General features: G+C 39.5%; 1 protein-coding gene across 2 annotated transcripts in view; it reads right to left on the bottom strand.

Moving 5' to 3' along the window:
• map4k5 (mitogen-activated protein kinase kinase kinase kinase 5) overlaps positions 1 to 17,163 on the bottom strand; it is a 157,773-nt gene that overhangs the window by 119,627 nt on the left and 20,983 nt on the right. For both annotated transcript variants that reach the window (XM_078233958.1, XM_078233956.1), the window contains exon 2: positions 12,812 to 12,869. In XM_078233958.1, the coding sequence (XP_078090084.1) occupies positions 12,812 to 12,869 (58 nt within the window). The remainder of the gene's footprint in view (positions 1 to 12,811; positions 12,870 to 17,163) is intronic.

The raw sequence follows: 17,163 nt of genomic DNA, 5'->3' as shown, positions 1-17,163 counted from the left end.
TGTGCGTAGATTTTCTTAGCACAATAATCTCAGAAAATGTATAATTTGTGCATAGTCATGGCAGAGAACAAGGGTGCAATTCAACACAGAATTGAACTACCAAGTGGAAAAGACTGAAATATTTTGGTAATGTTATATCGAACAGAAAAGTTTCAAAATGTAAACAAAATAATTCTGTAAATTACTGTATGCAATAGATTAGATTAGTAATTAATTTGCTAACACCATTTATTATCGACATAATGGTCCAGAGTTTAACTGCCAACGAACAAAAACTGAGTAGAAGGGCAGTTAGACAATGGTCAGTAATTAACTCCTCTGACCCTTGTCTCATCTTAACCTGGCCTTTTGAGAAGGAAGGATCGGGGCTTCTACTTTAAATATGGAGATTGGGTACAATCAGGAATTGATCTGAAAGTTTAGTTGAAAGCACGAGCAGGAGAGCAGTGATGTTTTCTTGATCAGGCATGTGCCGCTGGGAACCTGATTATGGTTCAGAGGCCCAGAAAGGTGAAGTTTTGCCATTAAGATCAGGGTCTCTGCTTGACCAGCCCACAATTCAATTCTCACACACCCATCCTGCACCCCACCCCTGTGAAAATCAAGGCCATTGTCTCAGTTTCAGCTGCACTAACAGGCAGACACTGTTACGACAGGAAAGTCCCAAAAGGAAGTATGGGGGGGGGGGGGGGGGGGGGGTAGGGGGAGGAGAGAAGAGAAATCAGTCAATAGTCCATCTGTGTCATTCAGAACATGTGGACAGTATTATTTAATCAAAGAAACTGGGCAACAGTAAAATATAGAAAACAATATGCAAGTTCTTACCACTGTCCTCTGCAGAAAACCGAACATTTCGTTTTGTCATTGGGAATGGGCTTGGAGTTTTTGATGAGACATTTCCCCAAGTACAATTCAGTCATGAGTTCAACATTACCAGTTACACCCCAGTCCTTGCCCTGACCAGTTGTAAATGCTTGAATTGTGCTTCAAGAGTCAGTCAAGAATAAGGTGAAGTCCAGTTTTATTCAATAAAATTTAGAAAACTCTCACAACCCCTCTATGAAAAGGGTGAGATTTTCTGGCTGTTCACACGGGCAGCGCACCCCTACCCACAGGTTTCCTGGTAGTGTGGGGTGGCTTCAGTGGGAAATCCCATTGACAGCGGTGGGACCAGAGAATCCTGCCACCCTTGAACAGCATGCCGCCTCTCGCAGCCGAGAAACACGCAGCTGGGAGGCTGAAGAATCCTGCCCTACAGCTTTGAATGATCTCCTTTGAGTTTACTGTTAAATCAAGCCAAATTAACCAATCCAACTAAAATTAGAATTTATATTCATTTTCGATATTCCTGTACTTCAAGCAGAAACTATTGCAAATATTGAAACTTTTGTGTCAAGAGAAGTAGTTATAGCACAAAACCCTGTTTAAGGAAACACTACAATCGAGTGTAATGTAGTCAAGGTAACAAAATGAAAATTATGTTGCCAATTCTAGTTTGCCTGCAAAAGGTCATATTTCAGCAGTCAAGCAACCGCACAGATGTGGTCATGACTAGTCTCATAGCAACATTTTTCAGTGGGTTATATTTCCTTACTGAAGAATTCAGACTTGAGCAGCATTTCCTCTCAGTAGGTACTTTGGATAAGCTCAAAAAAAAAACAGCCCAGTATAAAATAATATTTTCATGGCAATTGCATTTGAATCCCTATAATGGACAAAAAAAGGGGATGATTTTTGCACTTCTTCTTCTTTCCAGGGACACAAGAAGTGTGCAAAATGTCATCGTTCAATTTGTAATACTAGTAAATGCTGAAGCACCAGAAGGTAACTTCCTTAAAAAAGAGAAAATGGAAATGATCCACCCATAAAAATTCAAAAAGCTAATACCAAAGCAGTCATCATGAATACGAACAACAACTTAAAAACAAACAAAGCCCAAATACTATGGATATGCTAGAAATCTGAAAAAAACTGGAAACTCAATAGGACTGGCAGTGACTTGAGAGAGAGAAAAAAAAGTAAATGTTCCAGGTCTGTGACCTTTCATGAGAATGAATTTATAAATAGCAAAATGCAGTAATTTGGAAAGCACGTACGTAGACCTGAAATAACAACTCTTGTTCTCTACACAGATTTAGAAAATTACTCTTACAATCCTCTATAAAAAGGGCGAGATTTTCTGGCTGTTCACAGCAGCCTGGTCTCAGCAGCAGCACACCCCCACCCACAGGTTTTCTGGTAGTGTGGGGTGACTTCAGTGGGAAATCCCATTGACAGCAGTCTTTCCAGTGTTTTCTGTTCTAATTTTAAAATATATTTCATGGAAAATCACATCTTTAGAATGCGTAGCATTTACTGCCAATTTTAATGAAATCCTGGTCTCTCTCAGCCAAGTATTAAAAAAATGCACTGTGATGAAGCAAACTCTCTTAAAGTAAAAGCATTCAAATACAAGTAGAAACTTTGCAATTGGAGTTATTCTTTACAAAAAAACCTTTCAATACTATTGCAATTAAAGTTTTTTTTAATATAAAAAACTTGAATGCAGTTTAAATAAGATGGCCAGGACATCCAGAGAATTGAAATCTGCCTTTAATATTTGCCACCAGTCAACATTCTGTAGCACAGCACAAGGACAGGAGAGTCAATATCAGGTGCACTAGTCCTAAACTGAAGCAAGAAATAAGTGGACCAGGGCGTGGAAGTGATTCCCTGTCTCTTGTAGAGCTACATATTCTGATTTTTAAAAATGTATTAACTGAATTTTAATTTATAGATAGCAAAATTCACAATAATTTGGAAAACAAAAGTAGTAGATTGGTTGGAACATCAGCTTTTCCTACAGCCAGTGGTTCCCAAAGCGTGCGGCGTGCCACACTGGTATTAAGTCTTAACACAAAGAGAGATGGCATGAATTCTGGAAACTTCTACGGGTTTCTATACATGAATGTTTAAATGTTTCTTTGATTGTCCTTGAATCTTCCCGCCAGCCTCTCTCGCCGCACCAGTGTGGCACGCCACACCTTTGGGAACCCCAAAAGAGTTGGAAGACAAAACAAATGGAACAGCAGCACCACTGTGGGGAGAGTATAATGAAAGTGTGGCAAGTTTAACAAAGGCAATTTTCATAAATGTGGATATAATGAGAAAAACTTGAGAGTCTACAAACCTACAAGATAGATTACAGATGGTTAGACATTGCAAACCTGATAAACGTTCCCTCTAATTTTGTTTGAGTGAGAGTTAAGTGTGTGGCCCTTTAAATTCCTTTTCACAAGTGCAAACGCAAGGTAATTTAAAGGGACCAAAGTATGCATGACCTGTGTGGGGTTTTTGGTTTGCTGCTTAGCCATACAGTTTAGAGGGAATCTTAACATTACCATGGAGAACACAGATATAGGATGTTTACTATATATTCTGCTAGTCCAGACAATTGAATATGTCAGATTATACAGCTGTGTGCAGATTAAAAGATTGTTGATTTGCTATCAAGAACAAAGATAAAATATTAATATTACTTATGACATGATTCAAGTGTTCACGGTTAATATAATCTTGTCCAGCACAGTAGCCCACACCTCAGTTCACATATTCCGATGAATTGGAATGAATAGCAACCTGGGATAGTAGGCTGTAGGATGGATAATAAACCCTTTTAGTAATGAGAAACATAATGGAAATAGTATGGGTTATCACGACAAACTTTCAACCTTTGCAAATACCAATAAATCTCACTCTGGCAGATCACTTGGCTATCTTGCTACAACTAAAAACCAAGTTTATGTTGTAGAACTGAATAGAATTAAGTGCACGTAACACATCCTCCAGATAATGCCCTTGATTTTGCAGAGGCAAATAAACAAATATCCCCATGTGGAGACATAAGAAAACAGCAAATATTTTTCTAGCATGAATTAAAGCAGCGATAATGTAAAAGTTATAAATTGCCATCAACCCATTAAAATGAAGCCTGATTAAATGACAGGAAATATTTGCACTTCAATGTGTGGCGATTAGGAATAGCACAGCGTCCTCTGGAAGGGATCTAGGACCTGTGAAAATAGGAAAAGAAACTGCATCTCCCTTTAACCAATCAAATTGAGAAAACTTTACTGAGACATGTAGAGTCTGAAACAGGAAGTATAAATTTGTATAATTAATAAAATGTGAATGAGAGAGAGAAAGGTGCAATTAAGTGAAGAGACAAAGTAAAAAAAATCCTTTTAATTTTTCAAATTCAATTATTAAAGTTTAAAGAAATAAGAAATTTTCAATGCAATACGAGTTGACTGGTGATAATCAAGTCTTATCACTCCATTTATCATTTACTTACACTTGAAATGATAAGCCCTAACCTTGCCTAGCATATTTAGCTACCAAGTACCCCACACCACTGTTTATCTTTCAAAGTGGAGTCCCTTGGCAAGACATGATTATGATTGTAGGACATACTTAAGGGGGAGGGCGAGCGGCTAGAGGTTGTTGTACATATTGGTACAAACGACATAGGTAGGAAAAGGGATGAGGTCCTGAAGTGTGAAAATAGCGAGTTAGGCAGAAGGCTAAAGTGCAGGACCTCAAAGGTAGTAATTTCTGGACTACTATCGGTGCCACGTGCTAGTGAGAGTATGAATAGGAGGATTAGGCAGTTGAATGTGTGGCTTAAGAGCTGGTGCAGGGATTTAGATTTTTGGATCATTGGGCTCTCTTCTGGGGAAGGAATGATCTGTTCAAGAGGGACAGGTTACACCTGAACTGGAGGGGGACCAATATCCTGGCGGGGAGATTTGCTAGAGCCACTCGAGAAGGTTTAAACTAGTTTGGCAGGGGGGTGGGACCCAAAGCAGTAGGGAGACAGAAGAGAAGGTTGAAGACAGCACAGGAGTTAAAGAGAGCACATTAAGTCGTAAAGGCAGTGTCAGTAATCCTAGTACCAGACAGATCAGGCAAAAGCAGAGCAGAGAGCAAGGGAAGTCCAGATTAAACTGCATTTATTTCAATGCAAGAGACCCGACAGGCAAGGCAGATGAACTCAGGGCATGGATGGGTACGTGGGACTGGGATATTATAGCAATTACTGAAACATGGCTAAGGAAGGGACAGAACTGGTAGCTCAATGTTCCAGGGTACAGATGCTATAGGAAAGATAGAACAGGAGGGAGGAGGGGGAGTTGCACTTTTGATTAGGGAAAACATCACGGCAGTACTGTGGGGATATATCCGAGGGTTCGGCCACTGAAAAATAAGAAGGGGGAAATCACTAATAGGGTTGTACTATAGGCCCCCAAATAGTCAGTGGGAAATTGAGGAGCAAATATGTAAGGAGATTACAGATAGCTCCAAGAAAAATAGGGTGGCAACAGTAGGGGATTTTAACTTTCCCAACATTGACTGGGACAGCCATAGTATTAGAGGATCGGATAGAGAGAAATTTGTTGAGTATATTCAGGAAAAATTTCTCATTCAGTATGTGGCTGGCCCAACGAGAGAGGGGGCAAAACTTGACCTCCTCTTGGGAACTAAGGAAGGACAGAAGTATTAGTGAGAGATCACTTTGGGACCAGTGACCATAATTCTATTACTTTTAAGATAGCTAAGGAGAATGAGAGGTCTGACGCAAAAGTTAAAACTCTAAATTGGGGCAAGGCCAATTTTGATGGTATCAGGCAGGAACTGTCAAAATTGGGGGAGTCTGTGGGAAGGCAAAGGGACGTCTGGTAAATGGGAGGCTTTCAAAAAAGTGTGTTAACCAGGACTCAGGGTAAACACATTCCTCTTAGAGAGAAGAGCAAGGTTGGTAGAAGTAGGGAACCCTGGATTACTCGGCATATTGAGGCCCTGGTCAAGAAGAAGGAGGCGGCACATGACATGCATAGGCAGTTGGGATCAAGTGAATCCCTTGAAGAGTATAGCGGGTGCAGGAGTAGAGTTGAGAGAGAAATCAGGAGGGCAAAAAGGGGACAAGAGATTGTTTTGGCAGATAAAGCAAAGGAGAATCCAAAGAGCTTCTACAAATAGCTAAAGGGCAAAAGAGTAACTAGGGAGAGAATAGGGCCTCTTAAGGATCAACAAGGTCATCTATGTGCAGATCCACAAGAGATGGGCGAGATCCTAAATGAATATTTCTCATCAGTATATACTGTTGAGAAAAGCATGGATGTTAGGGAACTTGGGGAAATAAATAGCGATGTCTTGAGGAGTGTACATATTACAGAGGTGGTGATGCTGGAAGTCTTAAAGCGCATCAAGGTAGATAAATCCCTGGGATCTGATGAAGTGTATCCCAGGACATTGTGGGAGGCTAGGGAGGAAATTGCGGGTCCCCTAGCAGAGATATTTGAACCATCGATAGTCACAGGTGAGGTGCCTGAAGATTGGAGGGTGGAAAATGTTGTGCCTTTGTTTAAAAAGGGCTGCAGGGAAAAGCTTGGGAACTACAGGTTGGTGAGCCTCATATCCGTGGTGGGTAAATTGTTGGAAGGTATTTTGAGAGACGGGATCTACAGGCATTTAGAGACGTAAGGATTGATTAGGGACAGTCAGCATGGCTTTGTGACTGGAAAATCATGTCTCAAATTTAATTGAGTTTTTTGAAGGGGTAACAAAGAAGGTAGATGAGGGCAGTGCAGTTGATGTTGTCTACATGGACTTTAGCAAGGCCCTTGGCAAGGTACTGCATGGTAGGTTGTTGCGTACGGTTAAATCTCACGGGATCCAGGGTGAGGTAGCTAAATGGATAAAAAACTGGCTTGACGACAGAAGACGGAGAGTGGTTGTAGAGGGTTGTTTTTCAAACTGGAGGCCTGTGACCAATAGTGTGCCTCAGGGATCGGTGCTGGGTCCACTGTTATTTGTCATTTATATTAATGATTTGGATGAGAATATAGGAGGCATGGTTAGTAAGTTTGCAGGTGACACCAAGATTGGTGGCATAGTGGACAGTGAAGAAGGTTATCTCGGATTGCAACGGGATCTTGATCAATTGGGTCAGTGGGCTGACGAATGGCAGATGGAGTTTAATTTAGATAAATGCGAGGTGATGCATTTTGGTAGATTGAACCAGGGCAGGCCTTACTCAGTTATTGGTAGGATGTTGGGGAGAGTTACAGAACAAAGAGATCGGGTGGTACAGGTTCATAGCTCCTTGAAAGTGGAGTCACAGGTGGACAGAGTGGTGAAAAAGGCATTCGGCATGCTTGGTTTCATCGGTCAGAACACCGAATACAGGGGTTGGGACATCTTGTTGAAGTTGTACAAGACATTGGTACAGCCACATTTGGAATACTGTGTACAATTCAGTACAGGTCACCCTATTATAGAAAGGATATTTTTAAACTAGAAAGAGTGCAGTAAAGAATTACTGGGATGCCTACCGGGACTCGATGGTTTGAGTTATAAGGAGAGGCTGGATAGACTGGGATTTTTTCCTCTGGAGCGTAGAAGGCCAAGGGGTGATCTTATAGAGGTCTATAAAATAATGAGGGACATAGATCAGCTGGAAAGTCAATACCTTTTCCCAAACGTAGGGGAGTCTAAAACTAGAGGGCATAGGTTTAAGATGAGAAGGGAGAGATACAAAAGGGTCCAGAGGGGCAATTTTTTCACAGACGGTGGTGAGTGTCTGGAACAAGCTGTCAGAGATAGTAGTAGAGACGGGTAAAATTTTGTCTTTTTAAAAAAAGTGTTTAGATAGTTACATGGGTAAGATGGGTATAGAGGGATATGGGCCAAATGCGGGCAATTGGGACTAGCTTAGAAGTTTAAAAAAAAAAAGGGTGGTATGGACAAGTTGGGCCAAAGGACCTGTTTCCATGCTGTAAACCTCTGACTATGATTCTGCTTCTGGAGAAGCAGGGCAACTTCCTCATTTTCACATTTATCTGTATGTGTGGTCGCCAGAGGCTTTTGTCCAATTTACTATTTAGTAACTTCGTGAACTTATAGCCTCACCTTTATTTTAACCATTCAATCTAAGCCAGCAAGTCTTTAGCAGATTGCAGAAATAAAACTTTGGTTCGTCTAAGCATTCCTGATTGAGAAATTTTACACAAGAATGGATGCTCATGCATGCTGGAAATCTGAAATAGACAAAATGCTGGAAATACATGGGCTGGAACAATCATAGCTCCAATTCACTGTCTGCCTGTCAAAGAGGGACTATAGCTTGGGATCATTTGCTACCAGCCAAAATAACACTTTCTGCCAGTCAAAAATTAAGTTAAAAGTTCTCTGTCACAGATAAACACAGACTATCAAACCAATTAATGCCAAGCAATCTAAACCACTTCAGTTCACAGAAAATCTGAAAAGGTTTTGCTCTCAGAACTTCCTGAAGGTATCATAGAAATCATAGAAACCCTACAGTACAGAAAGAGGCCATTCGGCCCATCGAATCTGCACCGACCACAATCCCACCCAGGCCCTACCCCCATATCCCTACATATTTTACCCACTAATCTCTCTAACCTACACATCTCAGGACACTAAGGGGCAATTTAAGCATGGCCAATCAACCTAACCCGCACATCTTTGGTATCATTGCAATAGTTATGGATAGACGTGAAGAGAATAGCAGCTGATGATAGGAGTATCAATTGTTTATATTACTGAAAAAAACTTGTCAACTGGTAACTTAGATTTGGTCGCCAACTATAATGTGTGGAAAGCTTTGAGGTGTTTACTTACCTATCCCATGCAAATGCCCAAGTATATTTTTACTTGGATATTTTCCTAGCATGAAGCTGTTGCATTCAAGTGGCTATAACACAAGGAAATTTAAATTCCTGTATTAAAATTAAGCCTGATTAAATGACAGGATAAATTTCCATGTGTCATAAATCAGAGAGAGAAAAGGAATTAACCCAAGAGTTAATGCTTTCTATTTAGAAATCTGATTTTTGTAGTTATTGCATTGCAACCATGCTTTAAATCAGAACTATCACTTTATTGTATACAAAGTCATAAATAAACCTTTTAAGTCAACCTATGTAACTTTCCAGAGCCTTCATCACAACTAAATTGACCAGAATAAACATTTATTGAATGAAACCTCTAATCTGGATAATTGATTTTGAAGGATCCCATTGGATGGACAAATTTCACGTACCACGGGTAAATTTAGAAAGTGAAATATTAGGTGGCAAGTATTTTGTACATTAATGAGCAACATCAGTAAGATAGACTATTGCATGTTAATATTCAGTGCGTTTGACGTGTTGGTGCAGACATCTGTAAAATTATCACTTGTTAGAAGTAGCCAAAGATCTTAAAATAGATAACCGAGTTCAAAAATCTTCAAAATCGTTTTAAAGAAATGACAACTTGTAGATGAGGAAATGGAATGAATGCAGTGCACATGCATTTTTGAAAAGCCCTTGGCAAACCATGTGAGAAATTATTCTCCAAAATCAAAAGCTATGGAATTGTGCAGGATGGGAAGGGAGTGCGGTGGTGATGGTGCTGGGGAGGAGAGAATTGGTCAGATTGCAAGGATAGCAAACCAAGTTAGCAATTGGGTTATGCTGTGGTTAAGATTAATGCTGCCTTGAATGGCTGTGATACACCTGGTGGGAGCTACATACAAGTGCAGCTGAAAAATTGCCCTGAAAAAGGAGCTCTCTTTCGCTATCCTCAGATGCTGTCCGAACTGGAGTATTTCCAGAACTTTGTCTTTATTTCAGATTTCCAGCATCCACAATATTCTGCTTTTGGATTAGGAATTGGCTAGAAAGGAGAAAACAGTGAAGTTAACGAAACATTTTAGAGCAGCTGGATGCAAGTGATGGGTGTGAATTTGGATTTAAGCCTAAAGGAAATGGTGTTAAAATTTTCAGATAATACCAAAAAAGGCATAATTTTCTTTGAGGATCAAAGGAAGCAGTAAAGGGAGGTTGATGAGATGGGGGAAATTAGTTAAAATGTGTCAAATAAACTTCAAATGACCTGACATCTAGATCTACCTTGCCGTCGCCTCGCTCGACCTCTTCAGTGTCTTTGGTACTGGTCTGCCATAGAATCAGAATCATTAAGACACAGACAAAGACCATTTGGCCCAAAGTCCATGCCAGTTTTCAGTCATGGTGCTAATCTGACAGAGTCCTAGGTAAGGAGACAAATCCCTCCAACAAAACTTTGGGCTGACTATAGACAATGTCTTCAGTTCCTGCCACCTACTCCATGATCATTGTTGAGGCTGAATCAAACCACTCTCAAACTTATCCCATTTGACATGGAGACAAGTTCCAGACTATACATCAGTGGCATCACTAAGACCAGCTACATGCATTTCCATCACGTTTCTGGTTATCTGTTGCTTGAAACCCTCATTCATGACTTTATTACCTCAACTTGACCATTCCAATCTTTTGGTGTCCCCTCCTTAGACTTGAACTTAGCCAAAGCACAGCTGTCTGTATCCTCGTTCTCACCAATTCCCGTTCACCCATCCACCCAAACATGAAACACACAATATTGTGAGATGTTGAGGAGGATAGTTTAGGACTTCGAGAGGATGGTCATGGGGCAGATAAAATTTAATGTAGTGAAGTGTTAAGTAATTCATTTTGGTAGGAAGAATGATAGAGGCAATAAAGTATAATTTCACAGAAAAATAACTATTACATCATTTGTCCCACATACAAAATCTTTCATTAGCTTACAGTTAGTACAGTTCCCTTGGAAATTATGTGGTTCTATGGTAGATGTTGTAGTGAAAAGGGCACTCAGTAGAGTGCATACCTCCGGCACGCTGCTTTAATTCAAATGTTGTTACATATACAGTTCTTCCTTGAAGCTTTTCCCTGTCTGGCTGAGCTTTTGTAATTACATAGCTGAGAAAATTTTTCATTAAGCACTTCCATCTCATTGAGGAGGCATCAGGCCAATCCACATCCAACAACTTGCTCTGAAAGCTCTGCTCACATTTTGGCAGCTGCGTTATGATCCCAGTGGAGAACCAAAAACCAAATGCCCCCAAAAGAAATTACCAACAAGATGCTATTTTTTGCAATTTTTACTTTAGCATAAATCTGAATCAATATAAATTAAGCACAAATTAAAAGATAATCAATACTTCAAATAAAATAGGCAAGTTCACTTTAAACAAATCAATGCAACAAAAATGCATCTTACGCAAATCCAAGCATTCACATCACTCCCTGCACAAATGTGGCAGTATGTAGCTACATGGTTTCACTATATGCTGCTCTTTATTCATACACAGGAGGTCAGAGATTCTGTCGGACAATCACCTTTGGTTTTTTTTTGAGTACGATGATAATCAGTAAGGCACACTTCTATGAACCCTCTCTCCCTTAGATCATGACAGTTGTGGTGGTGTAGCTTTCTAGAGATCATTTTCAACTAACCAAGCAGTAACAATCCAGCTGATGGTCTGGCCACATCTGGAAAACACACAGACCTTTAAAATTTCCGAGCTAATCACACAGTTGGATCTTATAAAGCCAACTTGCACCATATCTGCAACAGCTCCTGGCTCATTTACTGCCAAACAGAGAAACGAACCTCTGATTTCCTTTTTCTCGTCACAACAATTCCTGTCTGCTTTCATTTTGTCTCTGCAATTGTGTGCTAATCGCCTTCACTACCCAACTCTTCAGCTTGTAGTTCAGCCTTGCTTCTTTCCTGTTGGCACTAATTCCAGGTCAAGGGTCCTCAGATCACATGGAGCCGTATTTCTTATTATGCAAGAAAATTACAATTGATACAAGCTCTTAAAAGTCCTCTCAAACATTGGTAAAAAACAGATTCCACAGCCTTAAAGAAATCACAAATTTCGGTGACACAGTGGTTAGCATTGCATCTCAGCACTAGGGACCCGGGTTCGATTTCAATAGCGGATGACTGTGTGGCGTTTTCACGTTCTCCCAGTGTCTGCTTGGGTTTCCTCTGGGTGCTCCAGTTTCCTCCCAAAGTTCAAAGATGTGGTTAGGTGAATTGGCCATGCTAAATTGTTCCTTAGTGTCCAAAGATGTGCAAGTTAGGGGATTAACCAGGTAAATATATGGGATCATGCGAATAGGACGGGGGATGGGCCTCAGATGTTCTGCCAGAGAGTTGGTGCAAACTTGATGGGCCGAATGGCCTCCTTCTGCTCTGTAGGGATTCTATACTGCTACCATATCAAAAAGGTACAGCTGTTACAAATTCCAACACAAAAGCAGAGATAATTCGCAACATTCTAAAACAAACAACATTGTAAATGAAGTAACCCAAACCATCTTGGAAGTCAATTTGCCCCTTCTACCAATATTAACAGATCCTTTTTAAAAATCCCAATATCTGGGTCCGCATCTTCGCCAAAATCTAATCAGTTCTTCCTTGGGCTATACCCTGTGTACTAGTTCTGTTGAGTCCACCCATTAGTTTTTGAGAAATATTGTTTGCAGACAAACAAACTAAAAGGCAAAAACAATACTTCCACATGCCTTCAGTGTGGGAGGCAAGCAAGCAAAAACATTTGAACAAAATCATAAAAAGGATCAATTTGAATATTTATGTTCCTAGCTCATATAAATTTGCTTTAAACAGTTTTTGTTAAGAACTTGGATAACTATATCAAAATTTAGTACAACAGAAGTACTTTATATCCCTGCAAGTTTTCCTGGAAAGTTAATAAACCATATTAGTAAATGACTCTGAAGCAGCTTTAGTAAACAATGGGTAAAAAAAACATTAGCTTTTATCTGCGCAGATTTAAAATCTACTCTCATCAGCCTGCCTATAAAAGGATAAAATATTTTATTGATATCTGTTTAAGATTCAATACATAGTTTTGCTAAATTTAGCTTACCTGGTTCCAATTTGATAATTTTAACTGCAGCCAGCTCGCCAGTCTGTAGATTCCTTGCCTGTAATGAAAACAAGAGAATATTTTAAGTAAAACAGATCCAAATAGTATTACTTGTTATATTTTTTAAAATACAGGAGTTACAAAGATAGGAATATTCCATGCATTACACTAATTACATCCTATTGTGTAATTTATTTTAATTTTAGATGGCCAATCTAGGAATTAACGTATAGAGATACAGCCACAAAAATGCACAAGAAACTTTGTTCAGCATAACTTAAATACCAAGCATAGCACTGAAGCTCCACTGAGAGATGCCATTATTTCAGATGAAAAATTAAACAGGAATCATCTGCCTTCTCAAGCAAATGCACTATTTGAAGAACAGTGGGGGAAATATTGGTGTCTTGACCAGCATTTGACACTCAACCAATATATTTAACAAGGGTCCTCACATAGGATTAGCAAAAATTAAAAGTGCACCGAATTGGTGGTGACCTTGTGACATGGGCTGATAATTGGTTGAATAGCAGAACCAGTAGAAGTCAAAGAAAAGAAAGGCTTGCAATTATAAAGCACCTTTCACTAGAGATCTCAAGCCACGTACCTACTTTTGAAGTGCAAATACTGCTGTAATGTTGAAACATAGCAGCGCATTTGCATATAGCAAGCTCCCACAAACAGTAAAGTGATGGCCAAAGTAGTGCCATGGGATCTTAGACTTCTAAATGTGCAGATGGGGCCTCGGTTTAACGTCTCAGCCAAAAGATGACAACAGTGCACCATTCCCTCAGTACCGCATTAGAGTGTCAGCCTGGATTTTTATGCTCATTTTAAAATGGGACTTCAACCTACAACCTTCTGACACAAGTGAGAGTGCTACCAACTCAACCATGGCTGGTTCTCTAGATTGAAAAATTCCTGGGTAAATGCAATCTGATTGGTAAGTCAATACATTTATTTAAACACAACACAAGAACACAATAATTAGAAGTAGGCCATTCAGCCCCTTGCGCATGTTCTGTCATTTGACAAGCTTGGCCTGTTCACAAATGCCATATAGAGCGCACTGCAGAATTTGGATAACAGAGAACTTGCCATGCAAAATTCAATAGAAAAATATGTGGGACTAGGCACCATAAGCTTTCCATTCAGAGGAAAATCAGGTCCAATAGTTAATAAGAAACAGATTTGGGTTTTAAAATAAAAAGTTGAGAAGCGGAAAGAACAGACCAATATTTACAGTGAATCTATTTCATTCGTTTTTATATCCTTCTGAGATTTTGATGTTCAGGCCTGTAAGTAGTACTTAACTCTAAGATGGCAATCTATTTCAGACACTCAAGTGTGATTATCTGCCAGTGTCCTTTCCATCAGATTTCAAAATAAAAGACCATTATCCCTTTAAAAAAAAACCAACCATGAACATATTGCGCACTAAATCAGTTGCTTCTGTTTCAAGATGAATACAGAACAGAGTCTTCCCATTTGTCTTCTTATAATTTTGAACCAGCATAAAAGGCAAGCAATGCTGCACAAAATCCATTAATGCCAACTTCAAAAATAAATAGGAACATTGAACTTCAGTGTAGGGGTAGCCATTTCAAAAAATATCCCTTGAACAATTTTGACTATTTTTTGAAAGTGCTGTTAATTCATTATATCTGTTTCGACTTATTCCACCCAAACATGTGTTCTTTTGTAGTATAATGCATTTGAAGGAAAATATTTGCATTACCTCACTATCCAAAGTCCTGTTAGTCAGCATACAAAGAACCACGAGTGCAACAGATTTTTCTTAGTTTGACATGAAATAACCAAAAGTAAATACACACAAACCCAATTAATTACTTCCATGGCAACATATCATAATTGAAGCATGTCTCACATGTTGCTTATAAGGATTTCTAATGTTTCAATTCAAGCTCAGAAGCCAAAAGTGTTGGTAGATTAATAAACTCTTCAACAGAACAGGTAGCTGTGTCCCTGTTACTTTTAAGCATTTATGGATAATGTGTATATGTACTGGAGAACAATTTGCTCTCCTCACCTCATTTTTAAGTAGCATTATGCTGATCTGTGAACACTGTCAGGAAACAGAGGCAATTTTAAATGATCTATATTTGGATTTTTGGGTATTAGAAATATGATACAGATTTAGGGGAGTTTAACTGTGTGGTTCTATAAAAGGGTTAAAATTTTAGTTAGATTCATGTTAAACAAAGGTGCTTGCATATGTGGAAGTTTTGGTTTCATTAGAAACTGTGCCTGTATTGTGATTAGAGTGTTTACCACTCTGCGAAAACAAACAAGTGTAAAGAAAGATTACTTTATTATTTAGGAACCAGAGGCTACTTTAAGTTAGAAATACCTTTTGAGTTTAGTTTCAGCTGAACCCAGCAGCAGTTGGAACTAGGTAGCTGTTTCCTGACAGTGTTCACAGATCAGCATAATGCTACTTAAAAATGAGGTGAGGAGAGCAAATTGTTCTCCAGTACATATACACATTATCCATAAATGCTTAAAAGTAACAGGGACACAGCTACCTGTTCTGTTGAAGAGTTTATTAATCTACCAACACTTTTGGCTTCTGAGCATCTCTCACAGAAACTGCCAAAAGCAGAGATGATGAACAATGGAGTAATGGGAAGAAAGCAAGCCCAGAAGTTAAAGTACAGACAGTTCTAGAAACTAGGGAATAAAAGAGAAGTCCCCGGAAGACTGAGGTCAAAAGGACAAAGGGAACTGGAAATTGAACAAGTTGCTGTTCTCATAAGTTAAAGAAAAGGGCAGAGAAAAGCTCCCAGTTAAAGACAGATCTGAAAGGTGCAGGCCTGGTGAAGTTGACTAGCAAGAAGCTAGATATCTGAAGTAATCCTAAGGTTGGTGATATCTTACAACCTGTGAAGCAATGATGCTCTGTTGGTGTGGTTGGGTACCTGAGAGATTGTGTGGAACCTTGAAAGCACATGAGAGTTCAAGGCAGAGGAGTACTCAAAGTAAAGATTGAAACCCTGGAAATGGATCCATGGTGAAGCATCTGAGAGGAAAGCATTGTTTGGGAGAAGATTCTAAAATGTGTCTTTGGGTGTGGCGTTGAGAAACCTTCATGTAAAAATTGGAGTTCCAGTGAAGTCACCTGGCTCACAGTGATAAGCCTCTTTGGGGCTTGGATGGGAAATCCACACAAGTTGTATTGGGTGCCATCTGCCAGGTTTAGTTTCAGATTGAGGTGCGTCTGACCACAGTTGGCTTATTGATTTATAGGGACTGTGTACTTGCTGAGAACCGTACAGTACAAGATACACTTTGTAACTTGTGTTGCCCTTTAAAATCTGTGAAGAGATGGGTGAGGGAATATTGTGTTATAGGCGATCTTTTCATGTTTAATTAATATTTTATTCTTTTCTAAAAAGCTATTTGGAAGTCCTGTGATTCTTTTTATCCACATTTCTATAAAAGTAAAAGTTACGGTCTATGGAGCTAGGGTTCCATTCTGGGACCTTCATGTCCAGTAATATCAGTTGGGATCCTAACACTGACATTTTTTTGGATAATATTTAACCATTTAATAGCAATTTTGAAGAAATTAATGGCAATTTTGAAGAAATTAATGGCAGCATCAACTGGTTGCTTAGAGTAATGTTCCTGGCTATTTAATTTGCTCCATCTGTACTAGAGCTGATAGTTTATGCTTGCACTCTTGCCATTACATTAGAACTTTCCAAGCCTCTTTCCTCCCTCTGTATCAATGACATCCAACCTTCATCCATTTATCTATTTGGCCATGATTCAACTCTCTTCACATCACCCACCCTCACGGCACATATCTTTCATTCCTGTAATGAAACTCACTATCAATATATTTCAGTTTCTCTGATTCAGATCCATCGACACTGGAAAAAAAATAGTCCCTAATTCATGAACTTCCAACTCTCTTTCTCGATCCAGACAATGTAATCTCCTCTAAACTAAGCCCAAGTCAAATATACACAAAACACAAACAGAAGGCAATAATGCAACTTTATATCTGGGGCTCAGGAAAAGCATGATGAAGCTCTTACAGCAGGCGTTCTTGGGTCGTCTTTCTCCTTAAGAACATAAGAACATAAGAAATAGGAGCAGGAGTAGGCCATCTAGCCCCTCGAGCCTGCCCCGCCATTCAATAAGATCATGGCTGATCTGACGTGGATCAGTACCACTTACCCGCCTGATCCCCATAACCCTTAATACCCTTACCGATCAGGAATCCATCCATCCGCGCTTTAAACATATTCAGCGAGGTAGCCTCCACCACCTCAGTGGGCAGAGAATTCCAGAGATTCACCACCCTCTGGGAGAAGAAGTTCCTC

The sequence above is a fragment of the Mustelus asterias genome, chromosome 18 (assembly GCF_964213995.1).
Source record: "Mustelus asterias chromosome 18, sMusAst1.hap1.1, whole genome shotgun sequence".
Classification (NCBI taxonomy): domain Eukaryota; kingdom Metazoa; phylum Chordata; class Chondrichthyes; order Carcharhiniformes; family Triakidae; genus Mustelus; species Mustelus asterias.
Note: the sequence above shows the minus strand (reverse complement) of the source record. Positions and strands in the feature narration are given on the sequence as shown.